This window comes from Peromyscus maniculatus, chromosome X, assembly GCF_049852395.1.
Source record: "Peromyscus maniculatus bairdii isolate BWxNUB_F1_BW_parent chromosome X, HU_Pman_BW_mat_3.1, whole genome shotgun sequence".
NCBI lineage: Eukaryota > Metazoa > Chordata > Mammalia > Rodentia > Cricetidae > Peromyscus > Peromyscus maniculatus.
Genome location: NC_134875.1, coordinates 114,779,168 through 114,799,184, shown reverse-complemented (window position 1 = coordinate 114,799,184; position 20,017 = coordinate 114,779,168). Strand labels below are relative to the sequence as shown.

General features: G+C 40.4%; 1 protein-coding gene across 12 annotated transcripts in view; it reads left to right on the top strand.

Annotated features, from left to right (window-relative positions):
• Nucleotides 1–20,017, top strand: part of Reps2 (RALBP1 associated Eps domain containing 2) — a 251,310-nt gene that overhangs the window by 125,672 nt on the left and 105,621 nt on the right. For all 12 annotated transcript variants that reach the window (XM_076561820.1, XM_042268750.2, XM_006973223.4 and 9 more), the window contains exons 6-8: nt 13,021–13,159; nt 16,388–16,451; nt 19,156–19,298. In XM_076561820.1, coding sequence (XP_076417935.1) covers nt 13,021–13,159; nt 16,388–16,451; nt 19,156–19,298 — 346 coding nt within the window. The remainder of the gene's footprint in view (nt 1–13,020; nt 13,160–16,387; nt 16,452–19,155; nt 19,299–20,017) is intronic.

Below are 20,017 nucleotides of genomic sequence, written 5' to 3'. Positions count from 1 at the left end.
AATCAGCCCCTTCTTGCTGACATCTAGCTCTTGCAAGCATAGCATTGTTTGCAGTTGTATGGGTTCAATTCCTAGGTATAGATCTCTTTAGTGAAAATGTCTACACTTTGGTAATTTTTATAGAAATTTTCAGATTGTAAGCTATACCAATTAACACATTTGACATAATGTAGAAAATATATCTTTTTTGGTACCTTTGTAAATATAACATGTTAACAAACTTATAGACCTTTGTCATCCTCCTGTGTGAAAAATGCTAACCTTTGTATATTAATTAGCATATATATCAGTGAATTGGAATATTTTAAAGTTATGAAGTTCTTCCCTATGTGTGCTTTACTGTGGATTGCTTCTTCTTATCCTAGGCCTTTTTAAAATTATGTCTAATCTATTTATGACTTTGTACTGATTTGACATTCTTAAGCCTGAAACCATAAACTGACACTTTAGACCCACGAGATTCTACAAGGTGTGTGGAAAACTGCTCCTTATGTGTTCAAATATAGATTGTGGGCACTTGAGGTATTTGAAGGAGGTTAGGGCCCCAAGCTTCTTTTCTGCTCCATAGAACATCAGGTCTGTGGGCAATGAGAATCTCTTGTTTATATGATTATGACAATAAAGTTGAATCACTTAGTGTCTTAGTCAGTGTTTTATTGCTGTACAGAGACACCATGACTATGGCAACTCTTATAAAGTATTTAATCGAGGTTTAGTCCATGGGAAGCATGGTGGCACACAGGCAGACATGTGCTGGAGAAGTAGCTGAGAATATCAGGATCCACAGCCAGCAGGAAGGCCAGACTGGACTTGGAATGGGCTTTTTGAAACCTCAGAGCCCACCCCTGGTGACATACTTCCTCCAACAAGGCAGATGTTCTAATCCTTTCAAATAGTGCCACTCTCTGGGGACCAAGTATTTAGATCTGTGAACAAGGGGACATGCTTATTCAAATCACCACATTTAGTTTATGGGTATAGATTAGGTAAAAGGTCATTTGTTCTTAGAGATAGTAGGTGTAGCCTCTCTGTTTTGTTTATTTTGTAAAGAGGTAGAAGTGTCTTGATTCTTTTTATAGTTTTATATATATACCCATTCTTGACTTGAGATAATGTTTACCAGATCCTTTCTCCATTTTACTTCAAACCCTATCTGGATTTTTATACCATTTCCTAATGAATAAAAAGGTTTATGTAGACTGTCTAATGAGTATTTTACCCCACTGTGTCTTGTAGGCAGTAGTTTTCCTGTCCTGACCGCCCACTCCTCATCCTGGTAGCTGCTTCCAAATTACCACACAGACTTAGTATTATTTCTAAATGCTCAGTCAATAGCCCAGGCTTGTTACTAGCTAACTCTCACATTTAAATTACCCCATTTCTATTAATCTATGTATTGCTATGTGGCTCATGGCTTTACCTGTCCTCTAGCATGTCTTGCTTCCTGGGAAGCTGGCTGGCAACTCTCTGATTCTGCCCTCCTTCCCATCATTCTCAGTTTGGTTTTCCTCCCTGGCTACTGGCCTGTCAGCTTTTTATTAACCAATGAAAATAATACATATTCACAGTGTGCAGATGGATTATTCCACAGCATTGTCACTGTAAAACCCATACATAGTTGAATGGCACTATGACCACAAGTAGGACCAGTTTTTTGTAGTATCAAGCCTCCTGTCTTCTAGTTGCCTTTGCTTGTTTATAGTTCTTTTTCTATTCTTCTAGCTATTATTCTTGGGGAAAGAAATATTTTACTTCAAGTGATACTCAAGTTTATTTTTTCTCAGGTGAAAGCTTTTTTAAAAATCACTGATTGTATTCCTCAGTAAGTGCTCACTATGTGGCCATACTTCCTGAAAATTAGAAAGGCTATTTGCTTTGTTTCTTTGCTGGTAGTTACCTCTAAAATAAAAAGCAATTTTTTTAATTCTACAATGCTAATACTGAAGAAATATTGGTTTACTGAATAAAAACTCCAGGGAAGTACATATCTGGGAGAGAAGGTGAAGGATATTTGTAGGAATAAGATATTAATTCAGCAATTATCATAACAGGTCAGAGTGTTGCCTTAAGGCCTGAAAGCATTTATATTTAGAGGTAGTGGGTATTGAGAGAATGGTGATAAATAGCCATAGATTTAATGGCATTACAACTGGGTAGTTAGACTACAAATAAATGTAAATGAATGCATTCTATTTCTGGCATTAGTGCTCTCACACAAGGTGTGAGGCATTGCACTGAATGAAGAAGGCTTATTGTAGCCAGAACTTTCTGAGGTATAGTTAGGGTGCACATTGATCTGATAGACAGAATCTTCTTTGAGTTGGTGTTTTAGATTTAGCTGAAAACACCTGCCTTAATACAGGATCTTAGACAACACTTTGTAAAAGTAGAACTAAGAGTGGTGTTTGTTTCTGATTTACTCTCCAGGACTCTTTGGTCTTAGTTATAGACTAGGCTGTTAACATGTAAGCTGCCTTTATAAGGACACTATTTTAGCCTTTGGCTCATCAGTATTTTTTTTTTTGATGTGAGGTGAGCAGAGTATCCTGGCTTTTCTCCAACAGCAGTAGTGACTACTGATTGATTGTATATTTAGTCTCAATGCTGTGATTGGCCCTTTCAGTCTTTCCAACAATCTTGCCCAGTAGGTATTACATCCATCCATTTGGAAATCTTAGTAAGTAGCTTTCATGAGTCAGCAACCATTCCAGTGTTATATTGAGGACTACAAACTTGTTCTCAAGGTACTTGTAGCCAAGTTGTGGAGATGAGTTCAAGTCATACAATCTCATTTAAGTATGTAGAATTGAAAACTGAGAATCACTGTAAAGATAAGGGAGTGTTTTAGTGGCATGAAACAGAAAAATCCAACATAGGACTGCAAAGTGGCTACAAAGTGAGGGAAGACTTCCCCAAAGAAGTGATGCTCAGGTTGAGCTGTGAAGCATGAGGTAGGACTTAAGTTGACCAGGCAAGGATGGAGCTGCAAGGTGGGGATAGGAATCTTTGATGTGGCAAGAGCCTCAACGAGGCATTCACTGGGCAGGTTCTTAATTGTGGACAGCAGGAACTCCCTTGACTAATTTAGCAAAAGTGCTTTATAGCAGTGCTATATAGTATGGATAACTTAGTAAATCATCAAAAGACCTGAAGAAATTCTAAGCCTATAGGAACAGCATCTCAAATCTCACAGATAAGCCTGGCTTCAAAGGGAACTTTGCCTCCGCCACAGTCAGAAAGCTACAGGATTGGGAAATGCTGCCATTGTTTCAGCTCTGCTTCCACACTGTGTGTGCCCTCATGAAGGCACTTGAAGACCTTGTTCACGGGTCCTTTCACCCTGTAACTTGGATCTGAATCAGGCTTCCATTGGGTGTATTTGTTTAGTGGAAGCTATGTCCCATCTGGAATTGGAGCACTAAGTGTTTGGGCAATGCAATTGTTTTTTAGCGAGGCAGCTCATGCAGCACGAGGAGTTATGCTAAGATAGGGTAAAATATATTTTGAGTGAGCCAGTCTGCCACATATCACATAGAGAACAGACACACTTGAACTAAAGGAAGGCTGGTGTAACTGGAGCCTGAAGTGGGAGGGAAATGAGGCTGGAGATCAAGATAGGACCCTATGGGCTTTCGGATTGCTTTTTAGGTGTGGGAAGCAGGTGGCTTAGAAGTTAACGTGTTAAGAAGGGGCCACCCCAAATTTGCACGCCACTCTGTGTGTTTCTGGAACCTGCACTTGATTGGTACTTTCAGTCTGTAGCCTAAATCTCAGAAGTATTTATTTTCAGCCTGGATTCTTGGAGCATCTGTTTCCCATCTGGAATTAGGCTATCTTGAGTGTGAAAGGGAGAACATCCTGGCAAAGACAGGCAGCCTTGACCTGACTTGCAAGGCTTCAAGGACAGGGATGGAACATTGTTGCCGTACTTTTGAGTCTGTAGGCTTAACAAAGTCTCTTCTTACTGCTGACTTCTAATTTTTTCCTGCTTCTCTTCTAAGCAACAAGAAAACCCCTGACAATGCAAAAGATATCTCTCCTTCTGGAGTAGAAGACCTTGGCTTCTTATGGAAGAGTTGGAGACAGTGGTTATTAAAGAAATGTTTATGTCCATCGAAGTAGTATTAATGTTACATATGAGAATAACAATAAACTAATGACTAATTAACTGTATGCATTGTAGCCTAACTCAAGTCTTTAAACAGTGAAATCATGCCAGATGCTGCTCGCATCCAACAACTATGTGCTTAAAAAGAGGTTTTCTGGATAATCTAATAGTTTACCAGTTGTAATCTGAAGCTGTATCAGATGATGGGGGAGGATATAAATCTAACAGTCATTCACATCTCAAGAGAAGATCCTTGACCTACAAAATTGATTTAGGTATTGCCGTTAGGTTCTTTCTGAAAATGAAACAGTTCTTTTTTTTCAAATTTTTCTATTTTTATTTTTTATTGTTTAAAATTAATTAATTAATTAATTTATTTTTCTATTATCATCTTGATAGAAACAATTCTTTATTACAGAATGGATGGATAGGTAGAAAGAGATAACCATAGAGCTTATAGACAAAAAATTCATGTTCTGCCTCTTTTATTTTCTAGGCATGTGGTCTTGGTTTATTACTTACATTACCCAATCATCAATTTCTTGTTTTGCCAATGGGAAACAATGGGACCTACTTTGTAAAGTTATTACAAGGATGAAAATCGGTATATTAGATACTTATAGTACCTGTCATTTAGTAGAGTAGTGAATGCATGTTACCAAACATTCATTTATGTTCGTGGGATAGCTTTCTTTTGTCTGAAAATTTAATATGCATATAATGTCTTTTGATAAAATCATCCCCTTTCCTTCCCCTCCAGCTTCTCCCTATGTCCCTACCACTATTTCTTACTAGCTCCATATACTCTTAAAAATTCCATTGAATTCACATATATGCATGGGTGAAGGACAGTCTACTGAAGCATGCGTATCCAAGAAAACCGACTCTCCCTCCCACAGCAGCCATCACTTGCCAATAGCTCTTCAGCTAGAGGTGGGATTTCATGAGCCCCTCCCCTGAATATGCTGGGATTTTAGCTGGCTCAATTTTGTGTAGGTTTTTATGTAGTCACAGTTGCCATGATTTCATGTGTGCAATGACACTGTCATGCCATGTCAAACATAATTTCATTTCAGATAGTTACTACCTTTGGCTCTTACATTCTTTCTACTACTCTTTTCCATGATGGTCTTTGAGCCTTGGGAACAGGGGGCGTGCTGTAGTTAGCCATCTAGAGTTGAGTACTCCATTGTCTTTTATCTTTCATACATTGTCCATTGTGAGCCTCTGTACTAATCACTGTCTACTACAGCAAGAAGCTTCTCTGATTAAAGTTTAGAGATAGGCTAATCTAGGGGATTGTAGTAGAATGATATTTTAAGGTGTGTTACTTTTGCTTATGCTGCATTTGTTTAACTCCAAAGCTGTATAACTGTGCCTGTCTAAAACACCTGATGGTCTAATAAAAAACTGAACTGCCAATAGCAAGGCAGGAGAAAGGATAGGCGGGGCTGGCAGGCAGAGAGAATACATAGAAGGAGAAATCTGGGAGGAGAGGATCTAGCAGCCAGAGAAGGAGGAGGACTCCAGGGGCCAGCCATTTAGCTACACCACAAGCCACGGAGTAAGATTTACAGAAGTAAGAGAACAGGAAAAGCCCAGAGGCAAAAGGGAGACGGGATAATTTAAGGTAAGGAAAGCTGGCAAGAAACAAGTCAAGCTAAGGCTGGGCATTCATAATTAAGAATAAGCCTCCGTGTGTGACTTATTTGGGAGCTGGATGGCAGGCCCCCCAAAGGAACCAAAATACAAATAACAACAGGGGGTAGTTTACTCCTGTATTCATTTAGCATCATAATAATAATAGTTTTCGGTTCTCTCCTAGGGAATATGACCCAGCTAGCCAGGGGGATTGGGCCCAGTTAACTGTACCATGCATGAGCTCTGTCTCATGGAGTGGCCTTTAACTCCAACCAGAAAGTGGTTGGCTACTCCTCTAACATTCTTGCCTCTCTTACACCAGTGGGCACACCTTTCCAGACTAGCCATTGCTGGGACAATTTAGATTATCTTCAGAGCTAGCAACTGTGTGCGGTACATTAGGCTCAGAGAGATTTCTCCAGTTTAACGTTGACCCGAGATGGTGAAATTAGAGCCCTAAATGACTTTGGAAAACTATGGCTAAAAGTAGTTTTTGTATTGTGTTTGCTAAAACTTGAAAAGGACTTTAGTCTAAAATCATTCTACTTTCACGGGTGACATGGCTGAACTCTAAGGCAGCAGCATTTATAGGAGCCTCCAGGGTAGTCTTGTTGTCTAAGCAGAACTTTCTATGGATGAAAGAGTCTACATACCCTTTAGACCTTCTGTTGGACAGTACTTCCTTGTAATTCCTATTATTCACCTCTGTGTGGTTTTTAAGGTACTTTGAGAGTGAACTTCACCTTTGGGGATTTTATTAATAGTATTACTTGTTAATGAGTCTTTTGATGTCTCTTTCATTACAAACAGCACATTTTCCCTAGAGATAATAACTTGCAGCACCAAATATTTGCATTTCATTTGAAACAGAATCAAGGAGTTGAATGTTTTAAATACAAGCAAATCTAATTCTCCTGTGTCTAGAGAAACTGTATAATGAGCCATATGTTTGTAGATTATGTAGACAGATGTGGAAGAATTCTTTCTCCTCATGTTCCTTTTTTGTTTTTCTTTTTAGACAGGGTCCCATGTAGCTCAGTCTGACCTCAAACTATGTAGCCAAGGCTTGCTTTAAACTCCTGGTCTTCTTTGCATCTGCCTCCAGAGTGCTGGGATTATAGACATGTACCACCACACCTGGCTACTCCGAGATATTTTTTCTTAAAAATACTGGCCGAGTTCCAAATTGGTGTCAAGTAGTAAATGTCTCTGCCCAGCCAATCAAACCAATAGAGCTAGGGTTGAACTAGGCAGGCTTGTCAAGAAGTGTTTGCAGGCAGCCTTTCCTGGTTCGGGTCTCTGCTTGGGTGGCTGAGTCTCCAGAGAACCCTCCCTCCCACTCCTCAGTGCTCTCAGCCTTTGCTCTTTTCTTTTAAGTGACGGACTTTCCAGCTCTTTGTTCATAACACTCTGTTGATTGCTGTGACTGATTGGGGTTACCGCAGAGGTGATGGTTCTGTGGGCCTGAGTCCTGCAGTGAGATCTATGTCCCTTAGTCACTGATAAAGAGGCACTGATTTGTCATTTCAGTTCTGGAGTGGGCCTTCTGTGCTGATGGCTGTGTGGGCTTTGTTCTCCTCCATTTCTCTCCTCGCCCTCCTCACCTGTAAATCACATTTGTCTCTGGCTTCAGTTGCTTAAATGGTTGTAAATGTTCTTCCTGTCTTCAGTCTTCACTGAGTCATTTTCCTTCCTTCCTTCCTTCCTTCCTTCCTTCCTTCCTTCCTTCCTTCCTTCCTTCCTTCCTTCCTTCCTTCCTTCCTTCCTTCCTTCCCTCCCTCCCTCCCTCCCTCCCTCCCTCCCTCCCTCCTTCCTTCCTTCCTTGCTTCTTCCCTCCCTCCCTCCCTCCCTCCCTCCCTCCCTCCCTCCCTCCCTTCCTTTCTTTTTTTTTTTTTTCTGAGACAGAGTTTCTCTGTGTAGCCCTGCCTGTCCTGGAACTTGCTCTGTAGACCAGGCTGGTCTCGAATTCACAGAGATCCGCCTGTGTCTGCCTCCCAAATGCTGAGATTAAAGGTGTATGCCACCACCACCCGGCTCCCCTGAGTCATTTTCAATGAAAGGATCCTTTTATGCTTCAATCTGATTATCTCATTGTCCCGTTGAATATTATCTGTGGCTCCCTACTGTCTTCTAGATACACACTCTAAGTCTGTTAAGTATGAGCTCTGCTTTCTACGTGGACCATATTGAGGCAACTCCACCCATGTCTCTGTTGAACTAGAAGTATTTATGTCACTCAAAATGGAGCTGCTTCTAGGATATGGCCATTTTCTCTGTTTTGATGTCTTTGTGAATGCCACCCTCTTTGCTTGCCTTGCTCTGAATGTACTGTGGCTTTGCCTCTTATATTTGAAGTCACTTTGAATCATCAGAGGGTTAAGTCTAGTCCTCAGTCCTATTCACAGACTGTGGGGTTCATTAGGAGATTGTGGTTAGAGCTTAGAACTTGCATTTCTAACAAGTCCCCTACTCATGCTGATATGTGTGGGGACCAGAGTTTGAGTATGAAAGACTGGGCTACCTCACATTATGAAAACACTTCCCTTACTGTTTTGAGATTGCCTGTGTGCCTTTCTTTCTTACTGGGCACTAAGTTTGCTGAGAAAAAGAATTTGTTTGTGTATCAGTATATTTCTAGCAGTCAAGGTCTGGGTTTGTTGGTATTCAATAAGTGTCTGTTGATGTGAGAATGAACATGTCACTGTTTGTGCAATGAAGTTTAACTTATTTTGCTTCTTCTAATGGGTCAGTTTTGGGGACTGTTTTTATCTCCATGAAGTGTGGGAAGTAATTTCTTCTTCCATATGCCATTATCTATCTGTTCTTGAAGTAACTCAGTAGATACAGGACACATAAACTCCCACAAAGATTAGACTGCAAGTGAAAAACAGAAAGACAGAGCTCGTACTTGTAGAGCTCAAACTTTAAAAGCTCAAACAGACTCAGAGATTTTCCTTTTTCATTTTAAGCTTTTCTTTGTTTTTGAGGATTTCATACATGTATACAACAAAATGATCACAACTACCTCCCATTTCTTCCTGCAGTTCCCTCACACTCCCTAAAACCCAGTTCATTTTAGTGTAATTTTTATTTCTCTGAGAATTTCATAGGAGTACTGTATTTATGTCATTTCTTCCCTCCTCCTTCCATCTCTTCCCATGTCCCCTACTCTCTCTCTCAAATTCAGCCTTTCTTTAATTACAATTGTGACACACACACATATATATGTATATATATATACATATATAAAAATCATTTCAGTGTATAAGTATAACCTGTTTAATTCATTTAGTGTTGCTCTAATATGTGTGTTTTTGTGGCTGACCATTTGGGTTGGATAGCCAATGAGGGAGCTCTCCCTGGGGAACACTGATTCTACCTCTCTTAGCAGTCATTCATTATCTATAGCTCTTTATCTAGGGGTGAGGGCTTATGAGATCTCCCTAGTTCACACTGGTATGCCAAATGGTGTTGTCATTGTTCAGGTCTTCTTTGTACCACCATATTGTTGCGATTTCATGATGGGCCCAGGTGAGCGGGCTTAATGCAGGGGACTGAAGGACCATAGTGTTCAGATGCCCTCCCTTTGTTGTAAGACCTTTTGGGTCCTAGGAACTAAGAATGTTCCTTGCCACCTTATGCTTTCTTAAAAATGAGGGGTTTGGGTTCTCATGGGAAGAAAAAAGAGAGATTGGGAGTAGAGTGGCCCAGTGTTTTTTTTTCTTTAAGAATTGTTAAATTTAAGTGTGTGTGTGTGTGTGTGTGTGTCTGTCTGTCTGTCTGTCTGTCTGTCTGTCTCTCCATGTCACAGTATATATGTAGAGGTCGGAGGACAACTTGAAACCGTTAGTTTGCTTCCTTTCTTTTACCGTGTTGCTCCTGAGGATCAAACTCTGGTTGTCAGGCATGACAGCATGCACCATTACCACACCAAGCCATCTTGACAGCCCTGGAATTCCTTTTGACGTCTATTTAAGTATGTGTGTATGTGTGAGGGCATGTGTGTGGAGTCAGAGGACAACTTCTGGGCACCAGTCCTGTCCTTCTACCATTTGGGCTCTGGGGACCAAACTGAGGTTGTTGTCAACCTTACTTGCTGTCAGCTCTCACTTGCAGAAGCACCTTGCTAGGTTCATATATATATATATATATATATATATATATATATATATATATATATATATATATATATATATATATATTCTGTAATTCTGTAGCCATTTTGAATGGTCATGGCCTGGGAATATGGAGTACAGATTTACGTTACCCCCAAATCCATGTTCTAACAGTGAAACAATTTCATGGTGTTTTTATAGTTTTACAGAACAAAGAAAGTCATAAATAAAGAGGCAAGTTTAAAATACATTAGTGGGTACATCCTAGAGGCAGTTTCAGCAAGATGGAGGAAGCTTTTGTATAGGCTCAAGATGCTATCTGTTGACAGTCTTACCTTTTGGATTGGTAGAAACTAGTGGTCTGCTAAGTTCATAGATTCCAAAAGGGTTTTAACTATTAGTTACGAGATGTCAGTTCTGACACAAAGCTGGTGAGCAAGGGATGGCTGTTCTGGAGGGCTAGAACTTAGCCCAAAGTAAGGTAACTAGCCTCTGGACCTGCACCGTTCCAGTCTCTCCAAGTCCTGCACTTCTAATCAGTTAGCCTTTGCAGACACAGCTTCTCTTCCTTGCTCTTCATACTCCTTCTTCCATTACGGGTCCTTTAGACCCTTTTTTTGTCCCACTGCTCACTTGTCTTTCAGCTTCTAACAACCTCGTTACTCTTTTATCTTTTACTCTTAATTTTTGAGATACAGGATTACCATGTAGATCTTGAATTCTCTCTGCAGCCAAGCTTGGCCTTGGACTCATGATCCCCTAAGTCAGTCTTCTGGTTTGCAGGGATTATAGGCATGCACTCACTCCTTTCTCTATAACACTTCTGTCCGAATCTCAAGATTCTTATGGCTTTTTCATAGCTTTAAATTTTACCTGGCCCTGGCTGTGGATCATGGCCTGGCTATGTGTATGTCCAGGTTTTGCTTTCTTTGCTTGTTGGTCTGTATATTTGTTATTTATATCTTTTAAGAATGAACATCTTACAAAAGTTCTTTCAAGAAAAGAACTTCTATGCCAAAGCATCTCAGAGACCAATGTGTTGTGTGCCCATCCACTGTTATTCCAACTTAGCCACATGATACCAGGTATGAGTCAGGTCATTCATCCACACGTGGATGCTGACCTTACCTTTGTAATAGACTTTGTTGGGGCAAGAAATGATCTGTGTTATGGGTGTGGGCATGGTAGAGATACAGAGATGGCCCTTTGGAGCAGAAGGCTGTGGGAAAAGGGAGGATTTGATCAGGCTGGCACCAGAGGAAGAGTTTCCTGGGAAGAAGAGCTAAGTTTGGTCCATCAGACATGTGAGCCCATGGGCAGTTGGAAACCTGCCAAGTGAGCAAAGAGTAGCTTGAATTTTAAGAGTCCCAAGGGCTGGGTAAAAGAGGTGGACTATTTTGATAAACAACAGATGATCTCATAGGCTTGTTTTTTGGTCCTGGAGATTGATTCCAGGGTCATATACATGATGGATAAGTGCTTTACCTTAGCAGGAGGATTACCATCGTACTGAGTGTTTGTAGACTTTTACACTGAGGGATCAAACACCTTCTCCTGCCTACACAGAGAAACCCTGTCTCAAAAAACAAACAAACAAACAAAAAAAAAGCTCCTAACACTACCCAGATAGGAAATAAAGTAGCTGCGTTTGAGATTGGAGAAAGAGCAACCATGGCTAACATGAGCAGCAATTAGCTAGGGTGGCTTCATTCTCAGGAGAGAAGGAACACACTCCAGGGGAGCAGGAGCTTCCGTTTAGTTCCAGGCGATGCAGCAGTTTGACAATGAGCATGGAGCTGTCTGTGCAGTGATAACCTCTATTTCCCCTAGTTTCCTTTTGCCTTCCCTGTGGCCATGTCTTGGTTCCATGGACGTGGCTTTTGGTAAAAATATGTGTTCTTGCTGGGATGGAGCAAAGCCCCAGATGTTTCTCTCTGCACTTCCATTTTGCTTCTGTTCCCAAAGCCTAGTATAGTGTTTGTTTTCTTCTGTATTGGGTCTCTGGACTTCTGAGCTCTTAAATCTTCAAATTTGGCATGCCTGCCCTCTAGTGGCAGGTTTGATGCACCCGCTTGTTACCCTGCTGATGGCAATACCATGATAGTTCTCATACCTTGCTTTGTATTTAGTAAATATTCCCAACTCATACATGTGAAGGACAGATTCAGTGATACTGACTTGCCACTCAAGTAGGACCCAGAGACATAGGGTTGACTTGGAAATTTTGACTCTTGGATTTATATAATGCAAATGCAACAGGAATAAAGAAAAGATTAACCCCCTTATTATAGCTCAAGCCTATAACCCCAGTACCCAGGAGTACGAGGCAGGATTACAGTAAATCCAGTGCCAACTTTGCTATATATTAAGTTCTAGGCAATCATGGGTTACAGTATGAGACCCAGTCTCAAAAAAAAAAAAAAAAAAAAAAGAAAAGGAAAAAAACCCCAAAAGATTATGTGGTAATAGTTGCAGCTGTATGTCCTGTGCAGCGCAGAAGAGAACCTGAAGCTAGGGAGGTGCTCAGTAGGTAAAGCACTTACTATAAAAATACGAGGACCAGAGTTCAGATCCCCAGAACCCATTTAATGTCTGCTGGGCATGGTAGCTTGCCTGCAGTTCTAGTGCTTGGAATGTGGAGACCTGAATCAAGCTGGCTAGCTAGCCTAGCCTTAGCAGAGAGCTCAAGGATCAGTTGAGAGACCCTGTCTCAATACATGAGGTGGTAACCAATTTAGGAAGATACCTGTGAAGCTTTGGGCTGCCGCATACATGAGCCACCACACATACTTGTGAAAAAGCTTATTATTTTGTTATCTACTTAGCTAATCTAAAAGGATCAAAATATGATGACTAGCTGAAGATAAGAATGATTGTCTTTAAAAACCCGTCTTTTAACACATTGGAAAAATTTCATCATTTTTTAACTGTTCAGTATTTCATGTTTAGTCATGTTAACTTTGAAGATATGAGAGAGCGTAAAGCCTGATATCTACTTTATATCATAGTTTATGTTTTGGTTCAATTCTTATTATGAAGCAGTTATGTTTATTCCCTTGAGGAAAAGTGAAGAGAAATATAAAATAGCTTTCATTGCTATTTAACTCTTATACGTCATCTCATGAAAGGAAGGTTCTGTGAGCACTGTTTCTAAAGTCCTTTTCAGTGGAGAGAGAACTGCAGGATAACAACAGTAATTACCCAGATGAGCCCTGGAGGATAACAGAAGAACAGCGGGAGTACTATGTCAACCAGTTTCGGTCCCTCCAGCCAGACCCGAGTTCCTTCATTTCAGGTGAGAGAACATGGTGCCCATGTGAATAATGGGGAACATCTTGAGAACCAGTTGTTGCAAAATGAATATCACAGCCTTCTCTGATTCCAATTTATATTCCTCTAAGGTGGAATTTCTTATCAAATGTAAGTCATGCAGAAAAGAAATGGTAATGATCCTGGGAGAAATATACTGCCATTGCAGAGGGCTTAAATGGGAATTTTGGGGAACTTGGTCCAGACCCTGCACCTTCTCAGCCAAACCACTTGGAAGAGTAGATCATAGTGCCAAGAGACACCTTAAATTGCTTACTCATTGTATTAGAGTCAGAGCAAAGACAAATATAGCCTTCCAGCACAGGTCTCCTTGTGTTTTATGCTCCCTAGAAGTTTTGGGTCATGCTCATTTCTTTGGCTCAAGTCTTTCTTCCTTGGTTTTTGAAATTAGGATATGAGAGGAAAAGTGGCCAGCATTTTCTCAATGTCAGTTCTTCTGGATTATCTTCAGATACCTGCAAGCTGAGAGGGATTGATTTAATTACCATGTGCCTACATTTTACCAGGCTAAACAAGAAGTGAAATAGTGGAGTCTGGAAGAAAACTTGATAAAACTTTCATCTTTCACTTCAATTTTAAAGAATAACAGTGTGTTTTTGATCATTCTAAACTAACAGTGAAGCATGGATTAAGACTAATTTTCTATGAAATAAGGTATATAATTGATATAGTCTTGTATATGAAAAGGCAAATTTTGGTGATTGGTGGTAATGGTGTCATGGAAGGTAGAATAGCATAGAAATAACAAATTAATTTTACTGTCATGATTAAGAAAAGACAAGCAGAAATCTAGGTAATATATATTGACAATGGGGTAACCTTACCTCTTGCTCAACTAAGCCTTTTTACAGCATATGCAGATATTTAGCCAAATATGAATAAGTAGTTGTTAGAAGTGTTTTTTTTTATTTTCTTTCAACCTTTTTATTGTTGCAAAATTTCAAGCATAGATACAACTTGACTTGCCACTACAATAAATCCCCATGGGAAAGTGTCAGCAATCTTTACTCCTTCTCAGCCAAGATGATTTTGAAATATAATTGCCAGAACATTTGATTTGAAAAATATTACAAGATATATCTTTGGGTCTCTTAAAAAATAACAGAACTCATTGTTATATGTGAGAAAAATCACAGATTCTTTAATACAATCAAGACTTCATTGTTCAAGTTTTTCTGATTGTCTTCTAAGTTCCTTTATTTCTTTATTTTTTTGGAGCTGAGGACTAGACCCAGGGCCTTATGCTTGCTAGGCAAGTGCTCTACCACTGAGCTAAATCCCCGGTCCCCTAAGTTTCTTTAAAATGTTTAGTTTGATCACAATGAAGTGGTTCATAAATGACAGTTAGTCAATGGCTTTAAAAATAAGAATCTTAATTGAGATATAATTCATATACCATAAAACTTACCATTTAAACTGTGCAGTTCAGTGGTTTTTGATCATTCTTGGACTAGATTCATAACCTGAATTTAGAACCTTTCTATCACCCCTCTCTAATCCACCCACTTAGTAGCAGTTACTCCCTACTCCTGCCTTCGCCATCTCCTGGTCCTAGGACACTATTAACGTCCTTTTTCCCCCTCTAGATTTGTATATTCTGGGCCTTTTATATAAATGGAGTCTCTTTTTCTGGTAACTTGATGGTGGAGCTGGGGTGAAAGTACATGAGTATGTCTCACTTGGTGTACTCAAAGGAGAGAGCACTCAGGCTTTCTCCTTAGCTCCCTTCTTTAGCTGGTGGCATCTGGGACATAGCTGAACTTGATAGCTGTCATCTTCCCAGTGCCTTCCACCTAACGTTTCCGAGACTCTGTGGTACAAGTCTCCTATGTGAAAGCCAGTACTAGCTAGTGGGTGGGATCTACTGTGCTTTGAAGAGAGAGGATCCAGCAGAAAAAGACTTGGAGGAGAGGAGAATGTCTTTATATCTTGGTTAATAAAGAAGAGTTGGTAAATAGGCTGACAAGTTCTGTCTGCCAACTGGCACAAGGTTGTTGGTTGCATTGGTAGCCAAGAGTCATGTGTTAGCATTATTGACAGGGTGCTTTTGGAGAGAAGGCTCATTGGTTTATTGATACTTTGCTTTTGATCCTTCATAATTTATCAGAAGAAAGTAAGTATTGCTTTAGGATCTATTATAATCCTTTTTAAAATTTATTTTATTTTGTTTATTTTTGAGACAGTGTCTTACTGTGTAACCCTTGCTGTTCTGGAACTTGCTCTGTAGACCAGGCTGGCCTCGAAATCACAGAGACCTGCCTGCCTCTGTCTACCGAGTGCTGGGATTAAAGGCGTGCAGGCCATGCCTGGCCTGCTTTTTGTTTGATTTTGTAGTGCTGGGGCATGGATTCCAGAACTTTGCATATGGCAGTCAAGTACTCTGCCACCAACTGCATTCCCACCTCTTCCTATTGTTTAAGGCCAATTAGAAAACTTGTAATTGCTCACGAGACTTTTACCTTAGCTTAGAACAACTTGGTGCTTTAATGCTCTCTTGTATTAGAAATGAGGCTTTTGAGGCTTTTTGAGCTGCTGAGAGTTGGAAGCATGAAAGAGCTCAGTGAAGGCTAACATTTCAAGTACAGCAGGACAATGGGATGATAGCTCAAATTTAACTGACATAGGCAAATTTACAATGCAAAGAATCATGGATGGATTCTTCAAAGCACCCTCAAGAGATCGTAAATCTCACCAAAAAGATTTCTCAAGATGTCTCTCTTGTTTCTGGTGGGATTAATGATACTATTTTTTTTTCTTTTTGCTCACCATTTTGCCATGCTCTGCATTGCTTTTCTAGTCTTTATAAAACTCAATATATTTCTTACTTAAGTAATTTTGAAAGTATTCTTAGGAATTTGCAGTAAAAATGTGCAGTTTTGGTAGAAGCAAAGCAGGAATTTATATGGTTAGTATTTATCATGAGCATTGTCATTGCTTCTTTTTACATATGTTATATTCCTTTTATTTATATTTTTCTCATTTTTGCACCAACACAGAGCAGTCTGTGGCTAGGCAAGCCCCATGCTGCTCTTGCCAAAGTCCTGTGACTTGTTGTTGCTTGTAGAATGCATGTATTTGTGCTTGTTTAGAGAGTTCATTTAGAGTGCTGAATGAGAAAGTGCCGACTGGCTTGCACATCAAATCTGCTGCAGACAAGGAACTAATGGCTTGTTTAAACAATGCCTTTTGACAGGGTCTGTGGCCAAGAACTTCTTCACCAAATCAAAGCTCTCCATCCCAGAGCTCTCTTATATCTGGTGAGTACCATTACTGCCAAGTGGTATCATATGTTCATCTTTTAGCACTTTTGAAAATCTTAGTTGTTTAAGATGTGATTTTTGTTTCCTTTGAGACAAAGTTTCACTCTGTAGCCCAGGCTGACCTGTAACTCACTGTGTAGCCCAGGCTGGCCTCAGACTTGCAGCAAGTGCCATGCCTCAGCACCTCAAGTAAGTTTGGTTTTTTAATATTTTTTTTTGGTGGTGGTAAGGTTTGAACCCAGGACATCACACATGTCAGGTAAGTGTTCCACTGCTGAGCCACACTCCCAGCCCTGAAAAGTTCATTTTTAGAATGATTTTAAAAAAAATTGAGAGTGAATAGAACTCAGGGTTTTGTTGCTATGAAGATTAAATAAAATTATATGAAAAACACAATGAACAGTATCAGGTGTACACTACGAACCCTAAGTATTAGCTACTAGATTAAAAGTAATTTCCTCAGGCTGGAGAGATGACTCTTCTAGAGGAGCAGATTTTGGTTCCCATGGTACTCCGGACTGCTGTAACTCAAGCTCCAGGGCATTCAACACTCTCTTCTGGCCTCCTAGGGCACTGTGCTCATATGGCATACACACACACACACACACACACACACACACACACACACACACACACGCGCGTATAAAAGTAATAAAAGTAATTTCCTACTTATTACTCTTTTCTCATCCTGATTTCAGTCTAGGCAGTTGTGCACATGTGAGACACTATGTCATATATTTTATTTTTATAATTTTTTTTTTTACTTAGTGTGAGGCCAGGAGCCAGGGGACCTTGAAAAGCCATTCTTCATAATATTTTATAAGGTAGGGTGAAGAGAAGGTCCAAGAACATTTTGGAACGAAGTTAAATTTGTCTATTCTAGATGCCTGTGAACTTTGTAAGTTTGGCAGGTGTTTCACAGCTGGGGCCTAATTCAGCATGTGCAGCTGCAGAGTCGGCTCTGCCTTGCTGCTGAGGCCTGCCACAGTTGTAGCTCCAGGAGGCCTGGGCTGCAATGGTCCAGATGGTTCTCTTTGCATCTATGAAAGTGCTCAGGACCATAAACTCCTGCCTTTGTGGATCATGCTGTTATAAATATATATTAAAACACTGGAATATTTATGTAAAGCTTTTTCATGAGGCATTACAAAATTATGATAGAATTTAGAATTGCACACGATGTATTGTGCAATCTTATTGAAAAACTATTCCAGTCATACCGTGCATGCCAGCGTAGCAAGGATTTTGAGCTGGATTTAGGTTCTTCAGCCATATACATATAGTCTGATTTTTTTCCCTTTTTTTTTCAACAAGCCTTATGTTAGATTTTGAGGGTAGAAAAAAATGACCATTTTAAAAAGAATATAGTCTGTTTTGGCAGAACTCCCAGGCTTACCATTACCCTGTGAGGCTTCCTGTCTTTTTGTTGAGATAAATGCATGAAGGCTAAATGGCATACTCTCCATCCAGCATCTGAAGCAGTTCCCAGACGCCTCACCCCGGGGAGCAGCTGTTTCAGGGCTGGTGCATTTTGAATTAGAGCCGGAGTCTCATGGGGACTAAGAGGATGCGAATGGTCCAAAGCAAAGTTACAGACCTTCCCTTAGAAATGGTTTTTTATATTTTTCCAATGGCAGCATCTTTTCAGTGCAGTTTTACATGAGTCTTATCTCTATACTTGTCCTAATACAAGTATGCTTGTGTCTGTACACCACAGAGATGTTGGTGCTTAAGAGGTCTTAGTTCTTTTGGCAAATGGGTTTCTTTTGTGCTCAGTGAATAAGTCTGGGTCTTTTAGTGAGAGACGGTGACTGAAGTGAAGACAAGCCTTTTCAAGACTCCCTTTATTCGTGTTCGTCTTTTCCAGTTTCAGCCTTTTCTAGTTGGTACTTTTAGAGTAAAGTATGATGGCACCAGTATTTCTTGAACCTATTTGTATTTCTATACACTCTCTCTCTTGCTCTCTTGCTTTCTCTGTCCCTCTCTTCCCTTCCATCTCCTTCCTCTTTCTTCTTCCCTTGCCCCATCCTGTCTCTTCCCTCTGTATTCAAACAGGGTTCCATGGACTTCAGGCTGGCTTTGAAATGACTATGTAGCCAAGGCTAGTCTTGAACTCCTGATCCTTCTGCCTTTGCTTCCCAAGTACTGGGCTCACAGGTATGTACCATCACGCCCAGCTCTCTATTCTCATGCAGAGACTAACTTGCTGCCAACATGTACACTGTTTGAAAACAGTAAGGGAAAACCTTAAAACTGAAAAAATGAAGTGCCTGTGTCCGCACTCTGAATGAACTCCCGTAGTGGCCGAGTCTCCGCTTCCTTGGCTCTTGTCCAGCATCAAGTCCAGCACTCTTCACACTCGGCAGCCTGCACTTATCGAGTAACTGTCAGATAGCTGCAGAACCCCAGACAGCACTTTTTTTCCTCCCTGCCGTTTCCGATGCCTTGTCTCAGTGTTGAAAAGCAGACCTATCCGAGAGCCTGAAGAATTTCCATTTTCATTTACAAAGTGCCACTGATGATACTGCCAAAGATCAGCTTGTTTTCTTCCTCGGAGTGGCCCTCGGGATTTCACATTGGTTTGCCTAGGAAACTCAGAGGATACCACAGGCCATGGGCGGGAATCTGGGAGCTATGTGTGTGCATGCATGCTTGAGGCTGCTGCTGCATGACAGGTACTCATGACATCTCGTATCTTTAGGGAACTCAGTGATGCTGACTGTGATGGAGCCCTGACCTTGCCTGAGTTTTGTGCTGCATTTCATCTCATTGTAGCACGGAAGAACGGCTACCCACTGCCAGAGGGCCTGCCTCCTACTCTGCAGCCAGAGTACTTGCAAGCAGGTAAGGCCTCATCATAGGCCGTGAACCCTAGCTGTTTTTCGTGGAGGCCTAATAACAAACTCTTACTTCTTCAAATGATATCTGGACATCAGGGAGTCCTTGCCATCTGAAGATACTTCCTCTTCTTTTCTTTTCTTTTCTTTTCTTTTCTTTTCTTTTCTTTTCTTTTCTTTTCTTTTCTTTTCTTTTCTTTTCTTTTCTTTTCTTTTCTTTTCTTTTCTTTTCTTTTCTTTTCTTTTCTTTTCTTTTTTTGAGACAGAGTTTCTCTGTGTAGCTTTTGGAGCTTATCCTGGAACTCACTCTGTAGACCAGGCTGGCCTCGAACTCACAGAGATCTGCCTGGCTCTGCCTCCGGAGTGCTGGGATTAAAGGTGTGCACCACTGCTGCCCGGCTCATTAATGTGTGTTAGACTTTCACATGTTAGAACATGAGGTATAGGGATGGTCTAGGGAAGTATGACATCTCTTCTGTTTTTGGTGGTTTAGAAGCAATATCGCTTCTCTTTTCATGACAGTTGTGGACAGCAAATACTGAATCCCACTGTCACTAGAAAGTACATCTTATAGCTCTAATTACAAGCTTGGCATCTTGAGACATATCCTAGCATCTCTAAGTTGTCTCGAGTAAGGTAATTCAGAACTATAGGGTTGTTTTTTTAAATAAGGTGATAGGAATTTAATAAGGAGATAGGAAAATCAGATGCCATTTTACTTAGAAG